We start from the raw sequence: 23,986 nt of genomic DNA, 5'->3' as shown, positions 1-23,986 counted from the left end.
AATGATTTTGTGGTAACAGTAATATTATGTGCTTTATTTGCATGAATTGTAATCATCTTAGAGAAAATAAATGTGGCTAATTATTGCTGTTGCCGATCATCGATTTGCCTTCTATTTCGTAGGACGTGGCACTTTCCGACTCTCGGTGGTGAGTTTCAAATCAAAATCTATCGGTTCACTTGTTTCTTGTAACTCGAATTAAGAGAAATTTGCGTAATCCTGAAAACTCTGGGCGTAATTTACTGCTGCGTCGTACAAATACTTAAACTGTTCCTGAAAATACAGAAAAGATTTGGTTTCATTCTTTGTATCCGAAAAAAGTGGTGCTCGATTTGCCTTCACTAAAGAAAGGGTTCAATTTTGCGCTCTTCGATCGGCCTTACCATTGATTCAACGAATTCTGGCCTAGATCGTCGAACCGCTCTTACGGCGGAAATGACATCACACACTGTCTCGACGGTCATTCGTTCCAATAGAAAACTAAGCGCCAAGTAAAGTCCGCAGCCCGTTACGCCATCTCTAAAAAAATATGAGGAACATGAAGTTGGAATAACGTGGAACTCTTGAAGATGTCTAGAGTGATGATTCAACAAGTTTTGATCACCCGATCAGGTATCTTACTTACCGACAAAGTACCGAGGTGGGTCCCTCCTTCCGTTGGATCTTCTCCGAGGCTTTCCAAAGTGAAATCAACGCCGCGACATCAGGTGGTTCACTATTTTTGTTACCTCCCCATCCGGTGCACGTGAGCACAGTAACCGATTGCAGTCTGGCTTTTTCCTACGTACGCGAGAAATCGAAATTACGTGAAAACGAAAGAATCGGAGACTCTACCCTGAATTTATCTACCAGCACGCACCTCCGATGTGTCGGTGAGCAAGAGCTTGTCAGTTGTAAAGTGTTCCTCCTCGAGTCTCGATTTAATACTAACTTGTATGTAGGGCAATGGAACGAGGATCGAATCTCCTGGCAGAATGTCGACGTGTGTCTGTAATACAATCGACACTTGTCGAGTGATCGTTAATTTCTCTTTGGGTGATCATTCGACTGTGTTTCATACTCACCGGATCTCTGGGGTTTGGCATTTGCAGTATTATTATCAGCTCTATCTCTTTCTCAGCTATGTACCGCCAGTATTCCGGTATCGTAGTAACCGACGGTATCCGAGAGGCGAGGAATTGGTTCTTCATCTTCACTCCGTCAACGCCAAAAGTTTCAGTCTCGTTGCTCTCGCAATCGATCGTCGAGTATCGTTGGTACTGAACCGCGTTTTGGCGCACTGAAATACAAACACATGATTTTTAACAGTGAGATTTTTTCGTGCCTTCTGGTCATCATCACTGTAAAAGTAATCAATCGTCTCTTCTTCGTACATACTTGTCGATTTTCCGGCTCCCATCAATGATTCCTTATTACGAGCCGAGTTTTGCATTCCCAGAGACACTGGTGCAGCTAGCGATTGGAGGGCGTCAATCTGCCACTGAGTGTCGTTTAGCCTTGAATCGTTGGAAAAAAGTTAGATTGTAATTAAATTGAACATTAAGTATTTGATCGCGTTGCTTTTACTCCGGCGTCTTACCTTCGGAAGTCGTAGGGTAACCGCTCTCTCAGTTGTTTCATTTTGTTTGTCAGTACATCAGCGCACGGTACCTGAGTCGGAAGATAGACTATGCTTTCCGTGATTATGATATGGGCTAGCAAGTACTGCTGTTTGCTTCCAACCATGTTTGCACGGTTGTTTCGCATCTGGATTATCACACCGGGTACGTCGATCATCTGAACAAAGTCCGGATCATATTTCAACGATTTACACTAATTGCAAGCAGTTAGACGCTGAGTCGTTTCTTCTGGAATAAGTTTTCGGACCACTTACCGTGTCGCATATTATCTGGTTCAGGCATATGTCGCACAGTATTATCATTCCGGTTCTACCATCCCCTGCACTACAGTGAACTACAACCGGCGCATTGTCCGTTTGAGTTTTCATCAGTTTTTTCAAATAGGCTACCAATGATCCGGTGTAAGTCGGCACTCCGTGATCTGGCCATCCGGTGTAGTGGAGGTGAGTCACCTGCGAATTAAACGGAGAAAATATAGGACGGCGATATTGGTCTCCGGTGTCATTTTCTCATTATCTTCGAACTAACAAGGAAGGTATCCCAGATCGATTTCTCCGATTTGATCACTGTAATTTGTAATGTGTTCCCTTGAATCACCCCTTGAGATGCCTTAGTTTGGAGGGTAGTTTCATCTCCCTTAAAGTGTTTAATGGCGCTTAATGAAAAAATATGCATCACTTAGTTTTTAGTCTACCGTAACATATTACTAAAGAAATTAAATCAGAGAGACCGACCTAGGACACCTTCAATGTAAGTAGATTAATTCGTACCTGCCGAGTTTTCTTTTCGCAACTCAGCACGAAGTATCTGAAAGTGTAGTCGGCGAACACTTTGTGATGCTTGTTCGATACTTTTATGTCACCGTATATCTTCTCGGTTCCTATTTCTGGCCAGTATAGCTCGCACTTTACCTGCCAGAAGGAGATTCATTTTTTAATATATTCTAACTTGTAAATTATTATTTTTTTTTTTTCAAATCGCTCGTAAACAATATCTTCTAGTTTTACACATATACGCACACCTTTTCACCCTCAGTCACATTTGTCAGCATGCATATGACGCTGACTCTTTCTTGCCAAATCATGCGCCAGAAATCGTTTACCGTGTTCGCCTTCGGTCCTTGGGTCGCTATGTACTTCTTCACGTTGCGATATCCCTGTGTCATTCAGATATAATTAATTGATTTTAAAATCGCTTCATTTGTATGCCGACTGGCAATGAAAGATTAAGTAAGTTTTTAACAATGAGTATTGTATTTGATATTGGAAAATCTAGGTGTGTTTTATGGATCGAACATTGCCTGGATACTTACCTGAATGTAACTGGCGTTAATGTAGTCGGAATATGGATCGCCGGGAATTTTTTTGAGGACAACTCGAGTATCGTCATCTATTTGAACCGAGTATTAAAATTTACTTCGTTATATAAATAAATTTTGTCGATGTCATAAATAATTGAAAAGAGTATAACAAATTGTATATACGTACATGGTATTAAATTTTTGTATCTATTTTTTGGCATATTTTCGGGCAACCTTCCGTATTGGCAAGGTCTCTTCAAGCCTTTTGGGAACAGCTGCGATATGTGGAAAATTTAATACAATAAGAAAATACCGATCTCTATTCGTTGTGTCACGGATGTTGATAAATGTTTTTTTCATAACCATACTTACGGCGTACTGGGAATTGAGCGCTCCGTTGAAGACTGCCTTTCTTGTGTATTCTTCAAAACACGTCATGCTTACATTGCTGGATTTTTCACCGAACGGGACCGCGTAGACGGGGTTCGATATTCGGTTGGTAGGCTTCGTCGGTGGAAGTGGCGGACTAGTTTCATTGCGAGAGTATCCCAAGTGGTCCATCCGCGAAATCATTGACGAGTATTCGAAGTTATCACTGTAGTTTGTTCGACGCGGTGATCGTTTGTACCTTCTGGGGTGAATGTTATACATTACGCTTGGTGATAGTTTCCGAAAGAACGATACCGTACTTTGTACTTCTATTTCATTCCAAATTACGTCAGATCTTGCTTACCGGTAACAAAATAACGCGATTGTCAGTAGTATTGCCGTTATTACTGAAGGAATCATAATTATCAAAAGTAAGTCACTTCTATTCGAGCTTTTCGACTCGTGGCTTTCACGACCAGACGTGGACAAGGTGATATTTTGACCGGATAGTTCGTCTGTAGCTTTGACTATCACGTTGTATATGTATTCTGGATGCTTGGAGCAATTTTCCACTTGGGTATCACGGATCGTGAAGTACCTGGGCATGCTTGCATTAACCTAGACAATACAGTGGTCGGTTGAGATTGATATAGAGAGAGGAGTTTGAGAGATTTATAATACGATACAGACGGCGCCGGGTGTTGAGTGTAGCCACCTGTAAGTCGGACTTACATCGTAATTATCTTTGAAAATTTCCAACTTGGAACCGTCCAGTTGGAGTTCAACAACAACGTAGACCGTAGTGTCTTGGGTTGCGTTAACCAATGCCGGAATCACGACTTCTATGTCACTTCCCTTACATTCAGCTCTAGGTGTTTCTCCGGATGCAAAGCCGGGTTTGAAAGGGATTGTAATATTATACGAATCTACTATCCCGCTGGAAGGATTCTTCTCATTCGTTGCTGTCACTACAATTTGATATCTCGACGAGGTTCTAAGGCGAAGCGACGTATTGTATGTTTTCTGTTCCTGTTTCACGGGATAATTCGCAGTTGTAGTGTTTTGGCTTTTACTATTAGTATTCAATAGCGTCGATTCCAGGAGCTCAGCTTTGACTTCGAATCGTGTGATTTTGAACTTGGGCAGTGGCGGATGTTTCCACATCACCGTCACTATTCCATCATCCCCTATGATCTGGTCCAAATGCTTCGGCCGGGTGAGTTCTGGGGACAAGTAGCATCGTCGTTTTATGTAATAGATATCCGTTTTTTCTTGACATGAATGAATACATCAAAATATCGTGATTCTCGCTTTTGCGAGGGTGTAGAATTGAGTTAATCCTCGAATCCGAAGTACTATTTGAGGGGAATGCTGTCGGCTTACCGGCGGTGCGCCAATCGCTCTCCAAAACTATGTGGGTTGCAACTAGTCCATGCGACGACACGCCCTTGTTTGTCGCCTGGATCTAAAATAAGGATTACAAATTGTTTTTACGTGGGAACAGTTGAGATGCGTCTGATTGTTGACACGAGAAAATATAGATTTATGTAGAAACCTGCGCATCGAGCTGGACTGAAAAGTTTGTTCGAAGTTCAACATTTTCCAAGCATACCGATTTTTCCGACAGCTTACACTTTGATACTTGTGCCGGAGTTTCGTATGTTTCGTTTAACAGCGTCACATGATCTTTTTGCTGGTAGATTTTGATGTGGTAGGATTCAACTTCACCATTGAGCGGAAAAGGTAAGTTCCACCATAAAGAAACGGTACGTTGTTCGACGTTAACGTCGAACGATCCCATCTCATCCACCTTTCCTGGAGCTAGAACGGATAAGTTTGATAGCTTTGCTATAATACAGACACTTTCAATGGTCGTTACAAACGGTTGTCCGCACTCTAAGCCAGACCCAAAATTAGAGATTTCGCGGTAATAACAATAGTCGATAGTGAGAAAAAGAGCGCCGGGTCGAGGATCGCGCGTCCGAAACTTGGAGAGGTGACGCCTGACTGGCCAACGGATAATTCGCACTAGAGGGTTTTTGTTTCTTCGTTTTTCGCGTATCAACGGCACTAGCGGAGCGGCGAGTTTGAAGGAACGACGACGGGCGTGTATTACAGCTCCGATCGCGAGCGCGATTGAGAACATTTTGTTCTACTTTTTTTAGTCACGCTTTCAATTCCGAGTATACAATTTTTTTCATTCCATTTCGTTGAATTCCGTGGCGTTAACAAGGGTCCTTCTCTCTTTCCGAAATTTCCTCCTCCCTCTCCGTTGTACTGATTGTGGCAGCAGCCGGGGATTAGCGGCGAAGACGATTACGAGGCAAATTGATCAAGCCAGGCGTCCAACAAAAGCTCGCGACATCTTTTGTCAGAATCTTCTTCCAGCTTTCATCGCGACGCGTAACTGCTCGTTTAGATCGACAAGATAATTGACTTTCGAGATTAATAAGTGTTTGTAGTTTTGTAAAATAAAAGCTGGATAGTTTCTCAGAGGTTCTTACGTGATGCCGGCGTTGTGAAAGATATCTCCCTGCTTTGTGCAGCACCATCGCTAGATGCCTCGGTAGATCTTACGATGTAGGCACGAACTTTGTAAGTTTTATATGAGCCCAGGTCGGCAACAATGGTCGAGTCAGTCTGAGATTTGTTCGATGGAACACGCTCTGATCTTATCTCTTGGGCTTCTTCTGAAAATGACAAGCGTGTTTCTGCCCAAGGACCTGTCATATCAGAACAATCCGGCGCATCCCATTTCAGAACTTCGTCACCTCCTTCGTAACGTAGATTCTGAACGGTTTCGGTGGGAATATCTGCGTGGGTTAAATTATCTCAGTTCTTTGTTGTAAAATTGAATATTCGTCATAAAATTTTTGAAAGATTTGAGAAATTGTCACTTACCCCTTTGATCGGTTGTGAAATTGAGTTCTCCTTTTATTTCTTCAAGCTCACCAATGCACGCAATCACTGTCGTTGTATAATTCGTATAAGGGTGCAAACGTGCGAAGATTGCTTCCGGTTTCGGTACCATTCGCATGTCCTCTTTGGAAGGTGACGATTCGTTTCGGTCCGAGCAACCCAAGAACTTATCCACCTGAGAATGACAAAATTCGACTCGAATACTGGTAAATATCGACGGTGGCGTATCGATATTCGTGCTGTGATTGAAACGTTGTAGTGTTTTCATTACAGAAATGTCGACTTCGCAATTACACGAAACTAGAATACTAACGAGCGCGAACTTTGTGGCAGGAAAGGAAAAGGGATTTCATACCTTGACTGTAACTTTGTATTGTATGCTTCCATTCGTAGAGGATGGAGGATCCCACTGAAGTGTAACATTCGTCTCGGATATCCCTGTCGCCCTCAAATTTTCAATTTTTTTCAGTCCGTCTGTAGTCAAACGCTGCCGAGGTTCAAAGCGCTCTCCACCAATGTGCAGTATCAGTTGGGCACAAAGCAATGTAATTATTTCGAGGAAACTCCAAGAGAATTTCATTTTTATTCGTCGAATAGCGATCCAAGTTCTAACATGCACGCACTTTGCTATAATTTCTGGGAAAATTCGTTCACCTTTGTTGAAAACGTATCTTTGGTTGATTTACAAACGAATATCTTGCACCTACAGTTGAATTCATGCGCGATGCCGGGAACTACGCGATATAGCGACTCGCATTTTGTATGAATATATCGCGCGTTACAGAATACAGTACGAGACAGCTTGTGGATTCCTTTATCCTGTTTCAACTATTTCTGTCCTCTTTCCCACATCCTCTCTCTACATTTATGATATGCTCACATTCGTCACTCCGCGGTTACTGCCAAACAAGTGACCGCAGACCGATGATTTATTCTCCGTCTTTCCGTGATTTAGAATTAGATATCCGTTTTTACGCATCGCGATGTATTTCTTTGATGTGCGATACAGTTTTTTTTCTCAATTATAAAATTTTAACCGAGGACAATATTTTGAATCAATTAGTGTATTATGTTTACCAAAAAATTGATTCGGTGCACGGGGTCATCCATAAATTACGTCATGAAAATTACACGGTCCCCCTTTGTTGATTCCAGGTTAGAGAAACTAAATCTGTTTTATTTTCATTTAAAGTCGTAATCTAAGGGATACACATTGTGAATATTTATCTTATTTATATGTGAATATTTATCTTATGAATATTTATATTAAATCAATTGGGTGCGGTTCAGAACAGCCCAATACCGTTTATAGGTAGTAGACGTACTTATTGGAACATTGTCCCTTTTTTATCGAAGAAAAAAAGAAAATGTATACAACATAAAATAAAGGCGTTTTATAGGCTACAATTTTTGTGAAGAATATGTTTCTCCTAGATCAACACTTGTCAAAATAATCGAAGATTTTGTTATAAAAATCAGTTATCGTGAGTTGTGACCTTGAAAATCAAATTTTGCTTTCACATACTTGTGATCAGCGAGTCAAAATGCATGGGTATGTGATGCTTGAAATTACTCAGCGATACGGGCTTTTTGAAACTTTACCCAATGAATTATTGCATTATATTAACGACAAAAGCACAAAGGAAAAACACACAAAAGTCTTGTATCTAACAATGAGGTTTCACGTTGGATGTGGTGCTTGAGTACAGTGGTGCGAGCGGTTGCATATTGTTGTAATTATTCGTCAGAATCGAAATGTTCCACCGTATTCTATATGAAAAGTAAATAAATTGAAAATTAATATTTGCAGGGAATCGACACAGCTGTTTTTTTTTTTTGCTTATTTTTGATTTGGAATTAGATGCAACGAACGAGGATTGGAACGTGTGTTTTAATTTAGTGAAAACGGTAGTTTTATGCATGTAATGCAATTGTCAAATGCTGCTACTTTCTGCTTCTATGTAATTATTTCCGACTCCAATATCTTGTAACAAATCTGACTAGTTCAGAAACTGAAAAACATACTCCTTTGCTGTGTAATATTTATCTAATTTACCGATGCCAAGCGAAGAGCAGACCGAGAAGTATAACTGCACTGCAAAAGCAAATCAGTATAAGAAGCGGTAACGACAATCCAAGTCGGGTCCACCATTGATTATCTTCGTAGCTGATCGGTTGCGGATCCTGCAAGTTTGCGAGAATTATCGTACTTCCGGTGAATCCGTCGGTAGCGGTTATCACGATCGCCCAACTATCTTTGACTTTTTTGAAACAGTAGCTCCGCAAGCTGTTGTTCAATGCCAGAGATTTTGGCATGCTGTCATTCAGCTGAAAATGTTGATGCATTACGCGTTAGGACAATTCATCTACGAGGTAGACAAGAGTCGGACATTTTCAGTCAGACTTACTCGATATTCCGTCGAAAAGAATTTCATTCCGAATCCGGATTGCTCCGATTCGTTTTGCTGCGATGTTACCCGTATCGGCTTACCGACAACCTGGACAATCGTGTTACGCGTTCCGTTGGTCAATGACGGAATTTCTATAACGCTTAGCTCACCGTTGCACTTCACTCGAACTTCCTCACCGTTCGCGAAGGCTGCCCCGAAGGGTGTCGAAATTTCATACTCGCTGGTTTCGCCGCTCAAGTTGTACCGATTCAAAGCCACTACCGAAAGTTTAAAAGAAGACGAGGTCGTGAGGCGAATCCTCGCACTGTACTCCTTCCGATCTCGTTCCATGGTTGGATGGTTAATCGTTGTCTCATACTTTTCGTCGGTCTTGAGTAACTTAGAACTTAGGAGATCAGCCTTCACACGGAATTGTGTGATTTTGAAAAGAGGGAGACTCGGATGCTCCCATTTCAGCATCACAATGCCATGACCCATGGAAATTCCCCTCAAATTTTTTGGTAGGCTGCCGTCTGTTCATGTAAGTAATTCTGTCATGAATGATCGTCGCTTCTTCGTGCAAGGAAAATAGCCGAATTATCGTAGTAAAAAATGTGATAAAAATGAAATTATGAGCTTACGACTTGAAAACCAGTGATTTGAAGGAAATTCAACCGTCTTCTGGATTCCACTCTCGACGACATTTTTGTTCTTTGCAGAGATCTGTAACGAAACATTTCAAACCGATACCCGTATTCACGATACGCGTGTTAAAACTTGTATGTTAGTATAAATATAATAATTTATAAAAACCTGTACTGTTATGCTGACTGAAAAATTTCGTCGAAGGGTAACATTTTCCAGGCACACGTATTCTTCCCATAGCTTGCACCTCGATACTTCTTTCGGGGTTTCGAAACTCCGGTTGATCAGCCGTTCGTCTCTTTCGGTAACTTTCACGTGGTAAGATTCAATTTCACCATTTGCAGGATAAGGTGGTTTCCATCTTACGGATATCGTGCTTCTCTCCACGTCAGCGTCGTACGTTTCTATTTCCGTTACAGGGGATGGAACTGGGGGAATGAGAGTAAACCTCTTAAATTCTAGCGGTGATTTAAGGTAATATTGAAAATTGAGGGACGTCCAAACGGATTCTCACCAGTTGGCTGTGTGACCCATACGAGTTGTTCGTAATTTGTTTGATTTGCGCGTGTTTCATCGTCTCCCAAGACGTAAGCACGGACTCTGTATTCGGTGTGTGGTTTTAGATTAAGCTTGTCAAGTTTATAATGAAAGTCCCTAATCGGTATATTCTTCCTTGCAATTTCCACCGTTTCGTTGACATTCGCGAATGAGAACGCGACAGTTTTGTAGGGGCTTAAAATTGTCGTGCAATCTTCGGGCTCGTCCCACTCCAGGTGACGTTTTTCTTTGTCCAAGTGTAGGTGGCTGATCATGGCGGAGTGAGAAATGTCTGCGAAAAGTCGTAGAATTTTTTCACGTGCCATGATATTGCCGGGTAAGATTCGACTTACCTTCCGTTGGATTCGTCCGAAATACTAGTTTTCGTTCCATTCCTTTCTCAGTGGTGTACGCGCTCACTGTCACCGTGTAATTCGCATAGGGATGCAAATCGTCAAAGGACGTTGACGTATTCGTTACCATTCGCTGTATCTTTACCCGAGGAGGCGACTGCCTGTTGAGGTCTTCACAGGCCAGCAGATTGTTTTGCTAATCATGGTAAAAACTTTGTTAATTTTGCATACAAGGAATCGCCGTTTGAATTCGTAATTTTCAAGGTCGATATGGGTATCGTACCTCGATCAAAACACTGTACTTGATGATTTTTCCATCCTTATGGAACGGGGGAATCCATTGAATCGTAACATTGTTACTCGATATTGATATCGTTTTCAGACTCCTGACTCTTCCAGGTGCTGAAATTAACGGAGAATCGAATTTTGAACAGAAGAAGGTAGTCGATTTATTTCAAATTAAGTTGTGGACTTTTTGTCGTACTTACGACACGTATCGCAGTCGTTTTTTCCCAACGAGGAATCGATCGTCACACTTTCGGTGTACGATAACTTTTGACAACTGGCCAATGGCCAAGTACTTTGCGTACTGTATCGACTAATCGTCAATGACGATTCTCTGGTAGTTTCTGGAAGAAGGTATTCGGTTAAGTTGTTCTGGTTTATTGATTATTTACACACAGTCGATCGAAAATCAGCGATGCAATCGAAATCCCACGAGTCGAGGGTAAGCGGTTGAACCGACTCACCGTCTGATTCGCACATCCGGAAGTTGTCGATCGCCCAGTGCTTTGTGCAGGTATCTTTACTGTCGATGAGAATAGTTCGAGCTCGGAGTTTAAATCGTCGAGAGATGATACTCGGCAAAGTTTTGGTCAGCTTCAACGACTGCCAGGACAGCATTCCGTCGTAGACAGATTTCTTATCGATTCTAGAAATAGTTCCGATCGGTATATCATTGCCTTGTTGATCGACTAGGGTAACGTTCAATGAACATTCGGCACAAAGACTGACCAGCAGTTTGACGCAGAAATTTTTTCCTTGATGGTCGAATCCCGATGTGGATAAAACCGCGTTACTCACTCTCGTTGACAAGTAATTATCTGAAATGATCGTACAGTGATGCATGCAAGATGCTTCTCGTATTGGAAAACGAATAACGTTGTACTCACAAAAGTGAAATCGAAACCTTGTTCCCATGTCACTTCTGACCGACATGTGGGCTATAGAATGCCAGTGGTTAAGACGCGCTTCCAAGAATGGCTTATCGTCGGTATTTTTGTAAACGCTGATCGTCTTTTCATCACGGTTCCATTTCAATCCGAACGTATTCCATTCTTGAGAATCAATGTAATCCGCACGATAGTGCTGTACAAGAAATTGATTTACACAATCCCTGATAAATGTCGCGTTGCAGGTCATTTTGTATTATAATTAAACAACTCGTAATTCGAATTACCTCTAGGTAGGCCAGTCTCACGCAGTTCACAGTCTTGGAATATTGCATGGGTTGAGGTGCTCCGTTGGCACACGACAGAATCGCTGAAGCAGTATTCCACCCTTCGATTACTATCCAGAAACACGGAGCTTTCGTTGGATTTCTATCTTCGCAAAGAAGTACGTAAGCGTCGCGTGAGCCTCGAACGGAAAATACTACGGCACCCGAATCTCCGTCGACGTTTCTGACGTATTGGTAATCCTGACTTCTCAACTGGTTACCGAAGACCAGTTCCTCGAAGTCTGTACGTACAAGTATGTCTTAGGGTGGTTCTTATTTAAGGTGTTGACGAATTACTTCCGTCTCACCCCGTGTCGTAATCAACTTTAAACAATTGCCTCATTTTCTCAGATTTTTACATCAACTCTAAGATTTGTCCGCTTTATGGTCGAAGTTTCTTATGGAAATAACGTGGGAATGACTTTTTTTACCAGTATATATTTTATTGTGAGATTAACAATGTTCATAAATTTTTGTAACTGTGAGGTCTTAGTGGGTGTTGGTGATACTATCTGGAAAAAAAAATGGAAAAATACAAATCATCGTACCATGTGACCTCGACGAATTGAACACCCTTGTAATCCGACTTTTTTCTATTTAGACGGAGTGCGATTCTTTGAGATTGCCTGATACGGCGATGTGTATTTTTTTCAGACAATAGCACCAATCGCCACTAAAACCTCGCAGTTACAGATTTGTTTGAACATTATTATCCTTACTATAAAATATGTACTGAGAAAAAAAGTTTTTTCCACGTTACTTCAATAAGAAACTTCGATCACAAATGGGATGAATGTAAGAGTTGAGGTAAGACTGTGAAAAAATTAGGCAATTGTTTTTCAATTATTTTGAGTTGATGTCGGGGGGCGGGTTGGAAAAAATTCTTCAAGGCGCTAAACAAGGACCACTTTAAAGTATATAAACGCAAAATCGGTTACAGTGTAATTATCGTTATTCCCACCGTGACAGATCACTTTTTACCCCAGCCATATAGAACGCTTTCATTTACCTTCCCATCGGTAGTCGAACACAGGACCCATTGGCTCTATACCAGACTCAATGAAATTCCAATTTCCGGTTATTTCCCAGGGTGCAATGCAGTACTTTGAGTAATTCCAAAGACCACATTTTGACGTGTTCGCTTGGACCGGTTTTTTCGGCTCGAAATCTATAATTTTTCCTTGTGACTCATCTATACGGCAGTTAATAATAACGTTATTCGTTCGCTCACCTCTCAAACTATTTACTGCTCCGTTATAGTTGTTCCATATTAATGCAGAATCGTCGTCGTCTGATATGCAAGTCAATTGTTTTGACAGTTTTGTTTCCGCTCTTGGATTCTGCAGTACAACGATTTCTCCGTGAATTTCTGGCACACGTGTTTGACTCAAAAACAACGTTATCACAATCGTTAAAAACTCTACACACGAAGATCCCATTTTTGCATTATGATTCAAATCTATGCAAGATAAAGTTATTCTCAGTAATTTTCGATGAGGAATCTCCGAAATGAAAATGAAATTTGGTAAACTTCAGTTTTTTCGCCTGTTCCAACAATGCCAACTACGCGGAGTGCATCATTTTGTTTGCGACGACGTAACGAGAAGGAATGACGACGAATAAGTGGAATGCTATTTCAAGAACGAAACGAATGATAAACTGAAAAACACACGGTGTATAATATTCCGGAGTTTTGCATCCGGCTTTTGTATCTTTTGTTCACTCACCGGAAGTCTGCGATTCTGGAGAAATAATTATGATGCAAGAGTGAAAAATTCTTATCGTTCCCTCTAATAGTATCTTTTTCCTGTTTTTACAAAATAATGTCTGTTTTATACGATAAACTGTGCAGGATGTCGCCTGCAACCTCGATAATGTATTTTTAATATAGATTATTCAACTCTTTTATGTAATGGATCGGATTTTCTTTTTTATTTTTTCTTTGTGGAAAAAATACCATAGGACGCGTGGTAATAAAATTCTCAATAAGTGGCAGATGTGAACTACTTGACGAAAGGTCTTGAAATACATTCAAGTTACATACTGTATGCATCGGCTTTCTTTAATCTTAGTTTTTATTCAAAGTTTTTCAGTGTAAGAAATAGAAAAATAATTATCACTCGAAGAATATGACTAATTACTCTGGCTTACAACAATAGTAATGATAGTAATAATAATAACAACAACCATAATTAGTGTACAATAATAACACTGGAATTGATAATAATTATACCGTAATACCAGATCTAAGAATCGTCATCGAAGGACATTTATTTTATTAATATGCTACGTATAAAATACGGTTGTGAAATTTGTCCGAGATTTAATATCAGCTTCATACTGTTTGGTATATTGAGTTACGAAAAATTGGCGTAGGTGGCAAAGCTCTCGTGGTAATTTATTGCCGCGTCGTAGAGGTAGTTGAATTGTTCCTGAAAAGAGATATGGAAACATTAAGTCATTTTGGCGCTCAGCCTGTTGTAGCTTTGGAGCAGAATGTAGCGATATAAAAATAAAGAAAAATCGTTTGAAGGGATTAAAATAATTTTTTTTTCCCCCGTTCTCCTTACCAGTGACTGTACAAATTTAGGTCTGGATCGTCGGACCGCTCGAACGGCTGAAATAACGTCGCATTCTCTCTCCACGGCCATCCGTTCAAGTAGAAAACTAAGTGCCAGGTACAGGCCGCAAGCGGTTACGCCGTCCCTAAAAAGTGGAGGTGATCAACGTACGTTAAGACAAGACGGTATACGGTCAATATAACCAGGAAATAATAACATGCGGTGAAATTAACTCTGATAAAATATCCTGGAAATGACAGAGTGAGCGTGATTAAAAGTAACCGGAGTCAGTGTAACTTGTGAATCATAACCTGCGATAAAATATTCTAAGTTGAATATTCAAAGGTTGGAATGATTTCAGCCTACGTATGACAGGCGCGTAACCGAAGCCGCAACACGCTATCTCGTACGAAAAATTTGGAAGTCGTTTATAAGTGTTATTAAAGTATCTGATTTATCATTTTCTTCCTTTTTGTAGGTCATATATGGGGCAGTCCGTATCACTTCGACTTAGGTCTGACCCTTGACCTCTCGGGTTTGGCCCACGATTTTTTATATCATTGTTCTTAATTTGAAAGGCTCTTGGTTTTTTTTTTTTTTAATTTTTTCGTCGCGGTTATAATTTTCTACGATTTTTTAAAATCATGTTACTGATCGGCACTATATGTATAAAAATCTGAACAAATTCTGAAAAATTGTGCGTTAGATAGCAAAATTTTTAAGCTTAGAGCCGTAGTAGGGAGAATTTTTTTTCTTATTGATTTCAAGCTCTCTCCAAAAAAAAAAAAACGTTAAACATATCAGAAGCAGGAGTCATTTTACTTATTGAGATAAGGATGCAAAACGGTAAAAGTTTATCAAAGTTTTTTCGAAGTATTATGCTCCAAGGTTTCGGTAACTAGTCGAGCGTTACTTACTGACAAAGTACCAAACTCGGTGCCACGTTTCGACGTATTTTTTCCGACTCTCGCCAAAGTGATACCAACGCTGTAACAACGGGCGGTTTTCTCATTCGGTCACATTTCCATCCTTTGCAGGTGAGGACGGTTACTGGTAGAATTTTGGCTTCCTCCTGAAACCGGAAGTGGACAATGACGAGGCCGAGTGAAGTTAAAACGGAGGAGCAACTGCGCCATTGCTAAATCGATTAATCACGTACCTTGGAGGAGGTGTCGGTAAGAATAAGTTTATCAATTGTGAAATGTTCGCTCTCGGTATTTGATTTCTTTTCCACTTTTATGTCCGGCGTTGGGAAGAAGACGAATTCATCCGACACGATGTCGCAGTATATCTGCGTATAAACGGTGTATTGAGTATCTTGAAGCTACGATTTAAACGTGTGAACAAGGCATATTTACCGAACTCCCTCGAGCGGGGCATTGCAATGTTACTATAAGTTCAAGGTTGTTCATGGCAACCAGTTGCCAGTAATAAGAAACTGTGGATGGCGACGGTAGCCGGGATGCCAGGTATTGACTTTTCATTTTCACACCGTCGACGATTACGGGATTAATGAAATCGTTCTCGTTACCGATACCCTGCGATGCTTCATTCTCACCTAAAATTCACAAGCGTTGAATCATCAGAGCGGATATTTTTGTAATTACGCGGGTTTATCCTTCTTTCTTTCTTTTTTTTTTTACCTGAAACCCACGGCGAATCTGGCGGCGGTGAAGCCAAAGCATGCAGCACTCGGTCCTGCCAAACGGTATCGTTAAGCCTGTCAATGAAAAGTATGTACAAGGAAAATTGTGTGATATCAGTCGTCGAATGAGCTTGCATTAGTATCGTTGAATGATGACTCTCAAGATTTTCGAATCTGCACTTTTAAACGTTTGGAAAGCAGTAACGTGAAGAAAGTTTTTCAAGTTATCCGGTTCTCTATATGCGCATTTATGTTATTAATATAAGTAATTTTCTTTTCTATTCAAAGGTTTTTGAATTCGATTTTTTTTTTACTTGCTTTAGACGAACATTTTTCGTTCTTTTTTTATTTTTCTTCGGTCCAAATTCAAATTTTTTTGAATGAGAGAAATCAATGTTTCTAGATGTAGAAATTTTAACATTTAAAGAATTGTGAAAGAGGAACAAAGATGCTCAATAAAACATTTATCCTAGATTTATAGTTCAGGGTGTACTGCGATCCAAAGTATTAAAATTGCAATAAAACTTCTTTAAATTGACTCTGAATTTTTTTTTGAAAAATGTGCGTCCAGAGAATTCAATAACATGGTAAAAAAACTCCTTGGATATTTTTGTCACAGAGTTACAGTTTGCACTTTATCGCTGAGCAAACGTTTAAAAGTGCACATGTATAAATGTTAAGGGTCACAGTTGAATGTTGGAAAGACCTCACCTTCCCAAATCGGACGTCAATTGTTTTCTAAGTTCCTTTACTCTATCCGGTAAATCATAGCTACATGGGACTTGAGTCTGTGCCGCGATCATACACTCAAGTATTGCCAAATGTGCCAACATGTACTGTTGCGCACTGTCCACCATATTCGCACGACCCTCGCGCATTCTCATTACAACCGCTGGTGCGTCGATCTTCTAAAAAAGTCATCGTCGCCATTTCAATCATCGGTTTTTACGACGGGCTCGTTTTGCTCACCTTCTCAACTGCCGCCTGCTGCAGGCAGATGTCGCATAAAATGATCGTTCCGGTCCGACCGACTCCGGCACTGCAGTGAACAACGACCGGACCCTTGCCTCGATTCGTTCCAAGGAGTTTGTTGAGGTAGGCGACGAGCGATTGGGTGTACATCGGTACCCCGTGATCCGGCCATCCGGTATAATGGAGGTGAGTCACCTGTCGGAAATGTGGAAATGTAGAAACGTTTTGTATGATCCAAACCGGGTTGTTACACGTCTCTCTTGGAAACCGTTTAAACGTACCGTGCGTTTTTCACCCTTGCAAGTGAGGAGAAGTGTCCGGAATGTGTAGTCGGCAAACACATCCGCGTCTGTGTTTCTGATCATAATGTCACCGCACTTTTTATTCGTTCCTTCAACGTTCGGCCAGTATTCTTCGCACTTTTTCTGAAATCGGATGATCGTTGCGGTGTCGTATGAAATTTTTTTCAGGCATCAGTTAGATCCGACGTTGTACCCACCTTTCCTCGCTCGACCGTATTCGCCAACATGCATATCACGCTCACGTTTTCCTGCCAAACCATCCTCCAGAAATCTCTCACCGTTGCCTTCAACGGTCCCTGCGTCGCTATGTAAGCTCTCGGATTCTGATATCCCTATAATTTACGGATTGAATATCCAGGGCCATTCGAGGTGTTATTAGATGAATGATCCCAACCAAAAGTGAGTCTCGGTGAGAATATTGGACAGTTCGCGATTGGATTGAAATCTGAGAAGAATAAATGATGACCAAGGTGATAAGATAATATTTGTTTTAAATAATAACAATGTTGAAAAGTTGTTAAGAAATTGTTTAAACAAAAATTTGTGTAACGAATCTCTGGGGGAATTTTTTTAATTTCATACGAAATGAATTCAGTGATTTTTTTTGAATACCTATGAAGTTTTTTGGTTTTTTTGGCGATTTTAAAAACCTGTTTTCGAGAATTTATAAAATTTTGATAAATGAATCAAAAGTCTTGAATTTTGGATAGGTTTTCGTACATGGTTATACGTTACACTGAAGAAATTTTAAAGGCATGCAACGAATAGTTTCGTTAATAGAGCGATAGAAAATGTTGGAAAACGGAATTATTGAAAATCGCCGAAAATTGGAATAAAAATTCATAGGTATTCAGAGTAATGAGTGAACGCATTTTATATGAAATTGAAAAAATTTCACTCGAGATTTGTTACGCAAATTGTAGTTTAAACGCTTCATGAACAACTTTTTGACATTATTATCGTTCGAAACGAATTAGCTTATCAACTTGCTTGCGATTGATTTTTTCAGATTTAAATCTCATCGCAAAGTGTGCAATATTCTCGCCGAGATTCCCTTATTAGTTTTGTTTATTCGTCATAGTTCGATGATTTCTTTACCTGAATGTAATTGGCGTTGATGTAGTCGGAATAGGGATCAGCGTCAAGCTTCTTTAGCACGATTCGCGTCTCGTCATCTGTCGTTTGTTGCAAATAAAGTTTGATGAGATTGATGGGAACAATCTGATCGTCAATTTATATAATCACCGTAATCGTGAATTCGTTTAATTATATACTCACATGCTATCTGATTCTTGTATCTGTTTTTGGTCATATTTTCTGGTAGGGAGCCACAGCCACACGATTTTTGTAGCCCTTTTTCAAACTCCTTTCATGGAAAATATAATTTATGAGACGTATGACAATTCGATAGAATTTATTACTCTTTCATCGAAATATAGGCAATACATATACTGGAGGAATTTTGGACTTTATTCGCTCTTTTAAATTATGCTCCGGATTCGATTTTCTTTTATCTGTCAAAGGATATTCTCATTTCTGTGGATATTGAGTAACTTTATTTTCTTCGTGAAAATACCCACCGTGTACTGTTTATCCAGCAATCCGATTGATAAGGCTTCCTTTGCGTACTTTTCAAATTCCTCGACTTTTACGGGGCACGAATGGGGATTGCGCGTTGCTGAATCAGGTACCTTCTGTTGCATTGATATTCGAATTTCCGACAGACTAGCCGGACGTGTTGAATCATCCGAGGACCAAGAAGACTTGAAGTTATCACGCACCGTTGATCGTGGTCTGAGCGGCTCATTATCCAGACAGGTTTTGCCTTTTGCAGGTTGCCTGAATTTTCTGTAAAATTCACTGGCATTGACAATCGATTTGGATACACTGTAAGGTACGTGAAAATTATTCAAACCGATGTGGCGTTTCAATTTTCAATCTCACAAAATCTTGTCAATCTTTGATCGAACCAGTAAGGAAAGTGAAAGAAAACCCTCTACTTTTGGAAAATTTGCTTACCGGTACCAAACCAGAAATGACACTAGCAGTATAGCTACTGCGATGAGAAGAATCACTACAGCAGCAAATGCCGAAGGCGGATTTTCACCGGTTATCGTAAGATTGGCAGAATCGCAAGTAAATTGTTCGATAGTTTCGAGGGTGGTGTTTTCGCCAGTGTCGGTATCTGTTGCGCGGACGTCGATTCGAAATTCTTCGGTTTCGGCAGAGCTCTCCGTGATGTTGTACTTCTGGCTGAAGTTTAAACTGAAGTTACGAGGTTCGCTGCGTTTCACCTTGAAACAAGCTATTTCAATATTGATGCAGGGCGAACGATGGACAGATAAACGGATTTTCTACGAGGAAACAAGTTTTCTACGAGTATATACCCGAGTGTTACTCACCGTATAGTTGAGAGAAAGGTTTTCTGTATCCGTCTGAATGTTCCCCTTCTTGATCACTCTCACAGCGTTTATAAAGACTGTTGTACTTTGCGTGGCATTAAGTATTGCTGGAATTTCGACACCTGGTATTCTACCCTTGCACGTGAGTTGAAGTTTAGCTCCGCTCGCAAAGCTGGCTTTGAAAGGGATTGTAATATTATACGAATCTACTATCCCGCTGGAAGGATTCTTCTCATTCGTTGCTGTCACTACAATTTGATATGTCGACGAGGTTCTAAGGCGAAGCGACGTATTGTATGTTTTCTGTTCCTGTTTCACGGGATAATTCGCAGTTGTAGTATTTTGCCTTTTACTATTAGTATTCAATAGCGTCGATTCCAGGAGCTCAGCTTTGACTTCGAATCGTGTGATTTTGAACTTGGGCAGTGGCGGATGTTTCCACATCACCGTCACTATTCCATCATCCCCTATGATCTGGTCCAAATGCTCCGGCCGCGTGAGTTCTGGGGACAAGTAGCATCGTCGTTTTATGTAGTAGATATCTGTTTTTTCTTGACATGAATGAATACGTCAAAATATCGTGATTCTCGCTTTTGCGAGGGTGTAGAATTGAGTTAATCCTCGAATCCGAAGTACTATTTGAGGGGAATGCTGTCAGCTTACCGGCGGTGCGCCAATCGCTCTCCAAAACTATGTGGGTTGCAACTAGTCCAAGCGACGACACGTCCTTGTTTTTCGCCCGGATCTGAAATTAAGATTACAAATTGTTTTTACGTGGGAACAGTTGAGATGCGTCTGATTGTTGACACGAGAAAATATAGATTTATGTAGAAACCTGCGCATCGAGCTGGACTGAAAAGTTTGTTCGAAGTTCAACATTTTCCAAGCATACCGATTTTTCCGACAGCTTACACTTTGATACTTGTCTCGGAGTTTCGTATGTTTCGTCCAACAGCGGCGCATGATCTTTTTGCTGGTAGATTTTGATGTGGTAGGATTCAACTTCACCATTGAGCGGAAAAGGTAAGTTCCACCATAAAGAAACGGTACGTTGTTCGACGTTAACGTCGAACGATCCCATCTCATCCACCTTTCCTGGAGCTAGAACGGATAAGTTTGATAGCTTTGCTATAATACAGACACTTTCAATGGTCGTTACAAACGGTTGTCCGCACTCTAAGCCAGACCCAAAATTAGAGATTTCGCGGTAATAACAATAGTCGATAGTGAGAAAAAGAGCGCCGGGTCGAGGATCGCGCGTCCGAAACTTGGAGAGGTGACGCCTGACTGGCCAACGGATAATTCGCACTTGAGGGTTTTTGTTTCTTTCGTTTTTCGCGTATCAACGGCACTAGCGGAGCGGCGAGTTTGAAGGAACGACGACGGGCGTGTATTACAGCTCCGATCGCGAGCGCGATTGAGAACATTTTGTTCTACTTTTTTTAGTCACGCTTTCAATTCCGAGTATACAATTTTTTTCATTCCATTTCGTTGAATTCCGTGGCGTTAACAAGGGTCCTTCTCTCTCTCCGAAATTTCCTCCTCCCTCTCCGCTGTACTGATTGTGGCAGCAGCCGGCGATTAGCGGCGACGACGATTACGAGGCAAATTGATCAAGCCAGGCGGCCAACAAAAGCTCGCGATATCTTTTGTCAGATTCTTCTTCCAGCTTTCATCGCGACGCGTAACTGCTCGTTTAGATCGACAAGATAATTGACTTTCGAGATTAATAATTGTTTGTAGTTTTGTAAAATAAAAACTGGATAGTTTCTCAGAGGTTCTTACGTGATGCCGGCGTTGTGAAAGATATCTCCCTGCTTTGTGCAGCACCATCGCTAGATGCCTCGGTAGATCTTACGATGTAGGCACGAACTTTGTAAGTTTTATATGAGCCCAGGTCGGCAACAATGGTCGAGTCAGTCTGAGATTTGTTCGATGGAACACGCTCTGATCTTATCTCTTGGGCTTCTTCTGAAAATGACAAGCGTGTTTCTGCCCAAGGACCTGTCATATCAGAACAATCCGGCGCATCCCATTTCAGAACTTCGTCACCTCCTTCGTAACGTAGATTCTGAACGGTTTCGGTGGGAATATCTGCGTGGGTTAAATTATCTCAGTTCTTTGTTGTAAAATTGAATATTCGTCATAAAATTTTTGAAAGATTTGAGAAATTGTCACTTACCCCTTTGATCGGTTGTGAAATTGAGTTCCCCTTTTATTTCTTCAAGCTCACCAATGCACGCAATCACTGTCGTTGTATAATTCGTATAAGGGTGCAAACTTGCGAAGATTGCTTCCGGTATCCATACCGTTTGCCTGGCCTCTTGGGAAGGTGACGATTCGTTTCGGTCCGAGCAACCCAAGAATTTATCCACCTGAGAATGACAAAATTCGACTCGAATACTGGTAAATATCGACGGTGGCGTATCGATATCCGTGCTGTGATTGAAACGTTGTAGTGTTTTCATCACAGAAATGTCGACTTCGCAATTACACGAAACTAGAATACTAACGAGCGCGAACTTTGTGGCAGGAAAGGAAAAGGGATTTCATACCTTGACTGTCACTTTGTATTGTATGCTTCCATTCGTAGAGGATGGAGGATCCCACTGAAGTGTAACATTCGTCTCGGATATCCCTGTCGCCCTCAAATTTTCAATTTTTGTCGGTTCACCCGTGTCACTTCGCCGCTGTCGTTTGTTACCATTTGTAGAAGACGAAGATTTCCTCCGAAGCGTCACACTGGTTTGGTATTCCGATACTGCTTCTAAGCCTTCAATTTGTTCGGTAGATAGGATGATTAGAAAAATGAAAACCACATCCATATTGGGTCAATAATTTTTCATTTTTAACTGGATACTTCGACACAATGACGTAATTCAATACTTTTGGAATCAGCAAAGATAGTCTGTATCGATCGATTCAGGTACTCGAATATCGTTTACGTTTCCTCCTTGCACCTCAGATTATCGATTCATACTGAATATTTTTGCTAATTTCATGTATTTTTTAAACTGAAACAATATTACGTGTACCGCTTTCACAGTTTTCAAACTGTCTCATCCTCTCAATTGTGAACTCACCCTCTGGCGGAAAGGATGACCTTTTTGACTTTAGTTCGAAGTATCCTATAGATCTCGACGTCTTCTTCATTTTCTAAAGATAATAATAAAAAAAAAAAAAAAACATATATGCCATGAATTAATAATGCAGTGCAGTAATAGAATTTTCCGTAGTACTCGGCGATATGTAAGAAATAATTAGTTAAAAATCAAAAAATATTCTGTTTGGTACAAATATATTTTGTTGATCTGTGAGTACCTTCATTATTAAGATGGGGCTCATAGACTCTAAATTTGTCTCTAGTGTCGTGCTTGGAAGTACCGCTGTTGAGTTCGCAACGGTCGGTTTCACAGATTCTGGAACAACAGAAATTTAGTCTCATACACAAAGCTGCAGGCAAGATTAAGGTAAAATTTTCATATCAGAGAGTGACAGAGAGAACAGAATTGGTGAAAATTGAACTAAACGATGAACTTTGATACTCATTACTTTTATCATCTCGGTCGCGTATAGTGGACGACAAATCAAGTGTCTCACTTCTGGTGTAAGATAATTTTTGACATTTTATTTTGGGCAAGAAAGGCGAACCAATTTCTCCATGCATCGTCACGGTCGATTCTCTCGCAACATCTGAAGGATGAAAAAAGTTTATTCAGATTGAGTTAAAAAAAAACTCTCAGATCAAAGTTTTTCCCTTCAATTACGGTGAGACTCTTACCAGCCGACTCGCACATTCGTAAATTGTCCATTGCCCAGTGTCCCTTGCTTTGATACTTTTCAGTAATAGTTTTCAATTGGATTTTCAATCGCTGCGAAATATTGAGCGGCAATTTTGTGGTCAGTTTCATCGGGTTCCAGAAGAGTGTCGCATCGTTGAGAAAGTTTTCGCTTCCATGAATTATTCCTACAGGAAATTCATCACCGTTTGAATCTACCACGGTTACTTTCAGCTGACACTCGAAGCAAAGACCGACAACAAGTTTAATGCAGATATTTTTATCGTATTTATCGAATTCAGTCGTCGATATAATCGCGTTCTTCTCTCTCGTCGAGAGATACTCATCTGTTAATGAATATTTACGATATTGAAATGCTGCATGTTTACATACGTCATTATAAACTGGATGACAAAATGAAAGGCGGTGTACTTACAGAAGTGGAATCGAATGAGTGTTCCTAAGTCATTTTTCACTGACAAGTGATAAACTGTGTACCGCTGATCGAGATTACCTTCCATGAATGGCTCAATCTCGGTCTCCTTGAAAACTTTGATTGTTTTTCGGTCATCTCTGTTCCATTTAACTCTGAATGTACGCCATTCGTATTCATCGACGATGGCTAACTCGTGCTGTAAACAAAATCGTCTCAATCGTATCTCTTGTTCAATTTCCATCGAGACGGTTCACCCTTG

At 40.6% G+C, this 23,986-nt stretch overlaps 3 protein-coding genes across 3 annotated transcripts in view; all 3 read right to left on the bottom strand.

Moving 5' to 3' along the window:
* Positions 1 to 23,986, bottom strand: part of LOC124300940 (uncharacterized) — a 35,248-nt gene that overhangs the window by 10,154 nt on the left and 1,108 nt on the right. Inside the window, exons 4-29 of the mRNA XM_046755445.1 lie at positions 23,728 to 23,923; positions 23,294 to 23,638; positions 23,065 to 23,205; positions 22,834 to 22,931; positions 22,596 to 22,668; positions 22,173 to 22,285; positions 6,563 to 6,667; positions 6,190 to 6,382; positions 5,793 to 6,101; positions 4,844 to 5,109; positions 4,672 to 4,753; positions 4,021 to 4,511; positions 3,653 to 3,906; positions 3,292 to 3,550; positions 3,107 to 3,194; positions 2,932 to 3,008; positions 2,641 to 2,775; positions 2,390 to 2,530; positions 1,874 to 2,071; positions 1,580 to 1,776; positions 1,378 to 1,496; positions 1,065 to 1,279; positions 860 to 988; positions 626 to 780; positions 384 to 519; positions 244 to 273 (exon numbers count right to left, since the gene is read on the bottom strand). Coding sequence (XP_046611401.1) covers positions 244 to 273; positions 384 to 519; positions 626 to 780; positions 860 to 988; positions 1,065 to 1,279; positions 1,378 to 1,496; positions 1,580 to 1,776; positions 1,874 to 2,071; positions 2,390 to 2,530; positions 2,641 to 2,775; positions 2,932 to 3,008; positions 3,107 to 3,194; positions 3,292 to 3,550; positions 3,653 to 3,906; positions 4,021 to 4,511; positions 4,672 to 4,753; positions 4,844 to 5,109; positions 5,793 to 6,101; positions 6,190 to 6,382; positions 6,563 to 6,667; positions 22,173 to 22,285; positions 22,596 to 22,668; positions 22,834 to 22,931; positions 23,065 to 23,205; positions 23,294 to 23,638; positions 23,728 to 23,923 — 4,545 coding nt within the window. The remainder of the gene's footprint in view (positions 1 to 243; positions 274 to 383; positions 520 to 625; positions 781 to 859; positions 989 to 1,064; positions 1,280 to 1,377; positions 1,497 to 1,579; positions 1,777 to 1,873; positions 2,072 to 2,389; positions 2,531 to 2,640; positions 2,776 to 2,931; positions 3,009 to 3,106; positions 3,195 to 3,291; positions 3,551 to 3,652; positions 3,907 to 4,020; positions 4,512 to 4,671; positions 4,754 to 4,843; positions 5,110 to 5,792; positions 6,102 to 6,189; positions 6,383 to 6,562; positions 6,668 to 22,172; positions 22,286 to 22,595; positions 22,669 to 22,833; positions 22,932 to 23,064; positions 23,206 to 23,293; positions 23,639 to 23,727; positions 23,924 to 23,986) is intronic.
* Positions 7,319 to 13,226, bottom strand: LOC124300323 (uncharacterized). The gene is made up of 14 exons (XM_046754282.1): positions 12,862 to 13,226; positions 12,640 to 12,798; positions 11,592 to 11,872; positions 11,305 to 11,500; positions 10,882 to 11,235; positions 10,621 to 10,761; positions 10,416 to 10,534; positions 10,133 to 10,328; positions 9,757 to 10,071; positions 9,411 to 9,670; positions 9,239 to 9,320; positions 8,939 to 9,130; positions 8,264 to 8,363; positions 7,319 to 7,977 (listed from the first exon to the last, which is right to left on the bottom strand). The coding sequence occupies exons 1-14, from the start codon at positions 13,067 to 13,069 to the stop codon at positions 7,875 to 7,877; spliced, it is 2,706 nt and encodes a 901-aa protein (XP_046610238.1). The 5' UTR covers positions 13,070 to 13,226; the 3' UTR covers positions 7,319 to 7,874.
* Positions 13,685 to 20,784, bottom strand: LOC124300322 (receptor-type tyrosine-protein phosphatase epsilon-like). Its single transcript, XM_046754281.1, has 17 exons — positions 20,348 to 20,784; positions 20,176 to 20,257; positions 19,513 to 20,015; positions 19,130 to 19,404; positions 18,691 to 18,958; positions 18,389 to 18,476; positions 18,209 to 18,285; positions 17,308 to 17,442; positions 17,090 to 17,233; positions 16,806 to 17,003; positions 16,548 to 16,744; positions 15,835 to 15,911; positions 15,550 to 15,749; positions 15,351 to 15,482; positions 15,109 to 15,263; positions 14,201 to 14,336; positions 13,685 to 14,062 (listed from the first exon to the last, which is right to left on the bottom strand). The coding sequence occupies exons 1-17, from the start codon at positions 20,591 to 20,593 to the stop codon at positions 13,988 to 13,990; spliced, it is 2,988 nt and encodes a 995-aa protein (XP_046610237.1). The 5' UTR covers positions 20,594 to 20,784; the 3' UTR covers positions 13,685 to 13,987.

The sequence above is a fragment of the Neodiprion virginianus genome, chromosome 3, assembly GCF_021901495.1.
Source record: "Neodiprion virginianus isolate iyNeoVirg1 chromosome 3, iyNeoVirg1.1, whole genome shotgun sequence".
NCBI lineage: Eukaryota > Metazoa > Arthropoda > Insecta > Hymenoptera > Diprionidae > Neodiprion > Neodiprion virginianus.
The sequence above is the reverse complement of the archived record's forward strand: the minus strand, read 5'-3'. Positions and strand labels throughout refer to the sequence as shown.

Bases quoted from the DNA above. Each gene is read 5' to 3' on its own strand.
- LOC124300323 (XM_046754282.1), bottom strand. From the start codon at position 13,069: ATGGGATCTTCGTGTGTAGAGTTTTTAACGATTGTGATAACGTTGTTT. The intron at 10,762-10,881 runs GTGAGTCGGTTC...ACCTTCTTCCAG, and splicing joins CCGGATGTGCGAATCAGACG to AAACTACCAGAGAATCGTCA. The intron at 9,671-9,756 runs GTGAGAATCCGT...TCATTCCCCCAG, and splicing joins ATGGGTCACACAGCCAACTG to TTCCATCCCCTGTAACGGAA.
- LOC124300322 (XM_046754281.1), bottom strand. From the start codon at position 20,593: ATGGGATCGTTCGACGTTAACGTCGAACAACGTACCGTTTCTTTATGG. The intron at 17,234-17,307 runs GTGGGTACAACG...ATCCGATTTCAG, and splicing joins ATACGGTCGAGCGAGGAAAG to AAAAAGTGCGAAGAATACTG. The intron at 14,337-15,108 runs GTAAGTAACGCT...TCCACTTTTTAG, and splicing joins CCGAGTTTGGTACTTTGTCA to GGACGGCGTAACCGCTTGCG.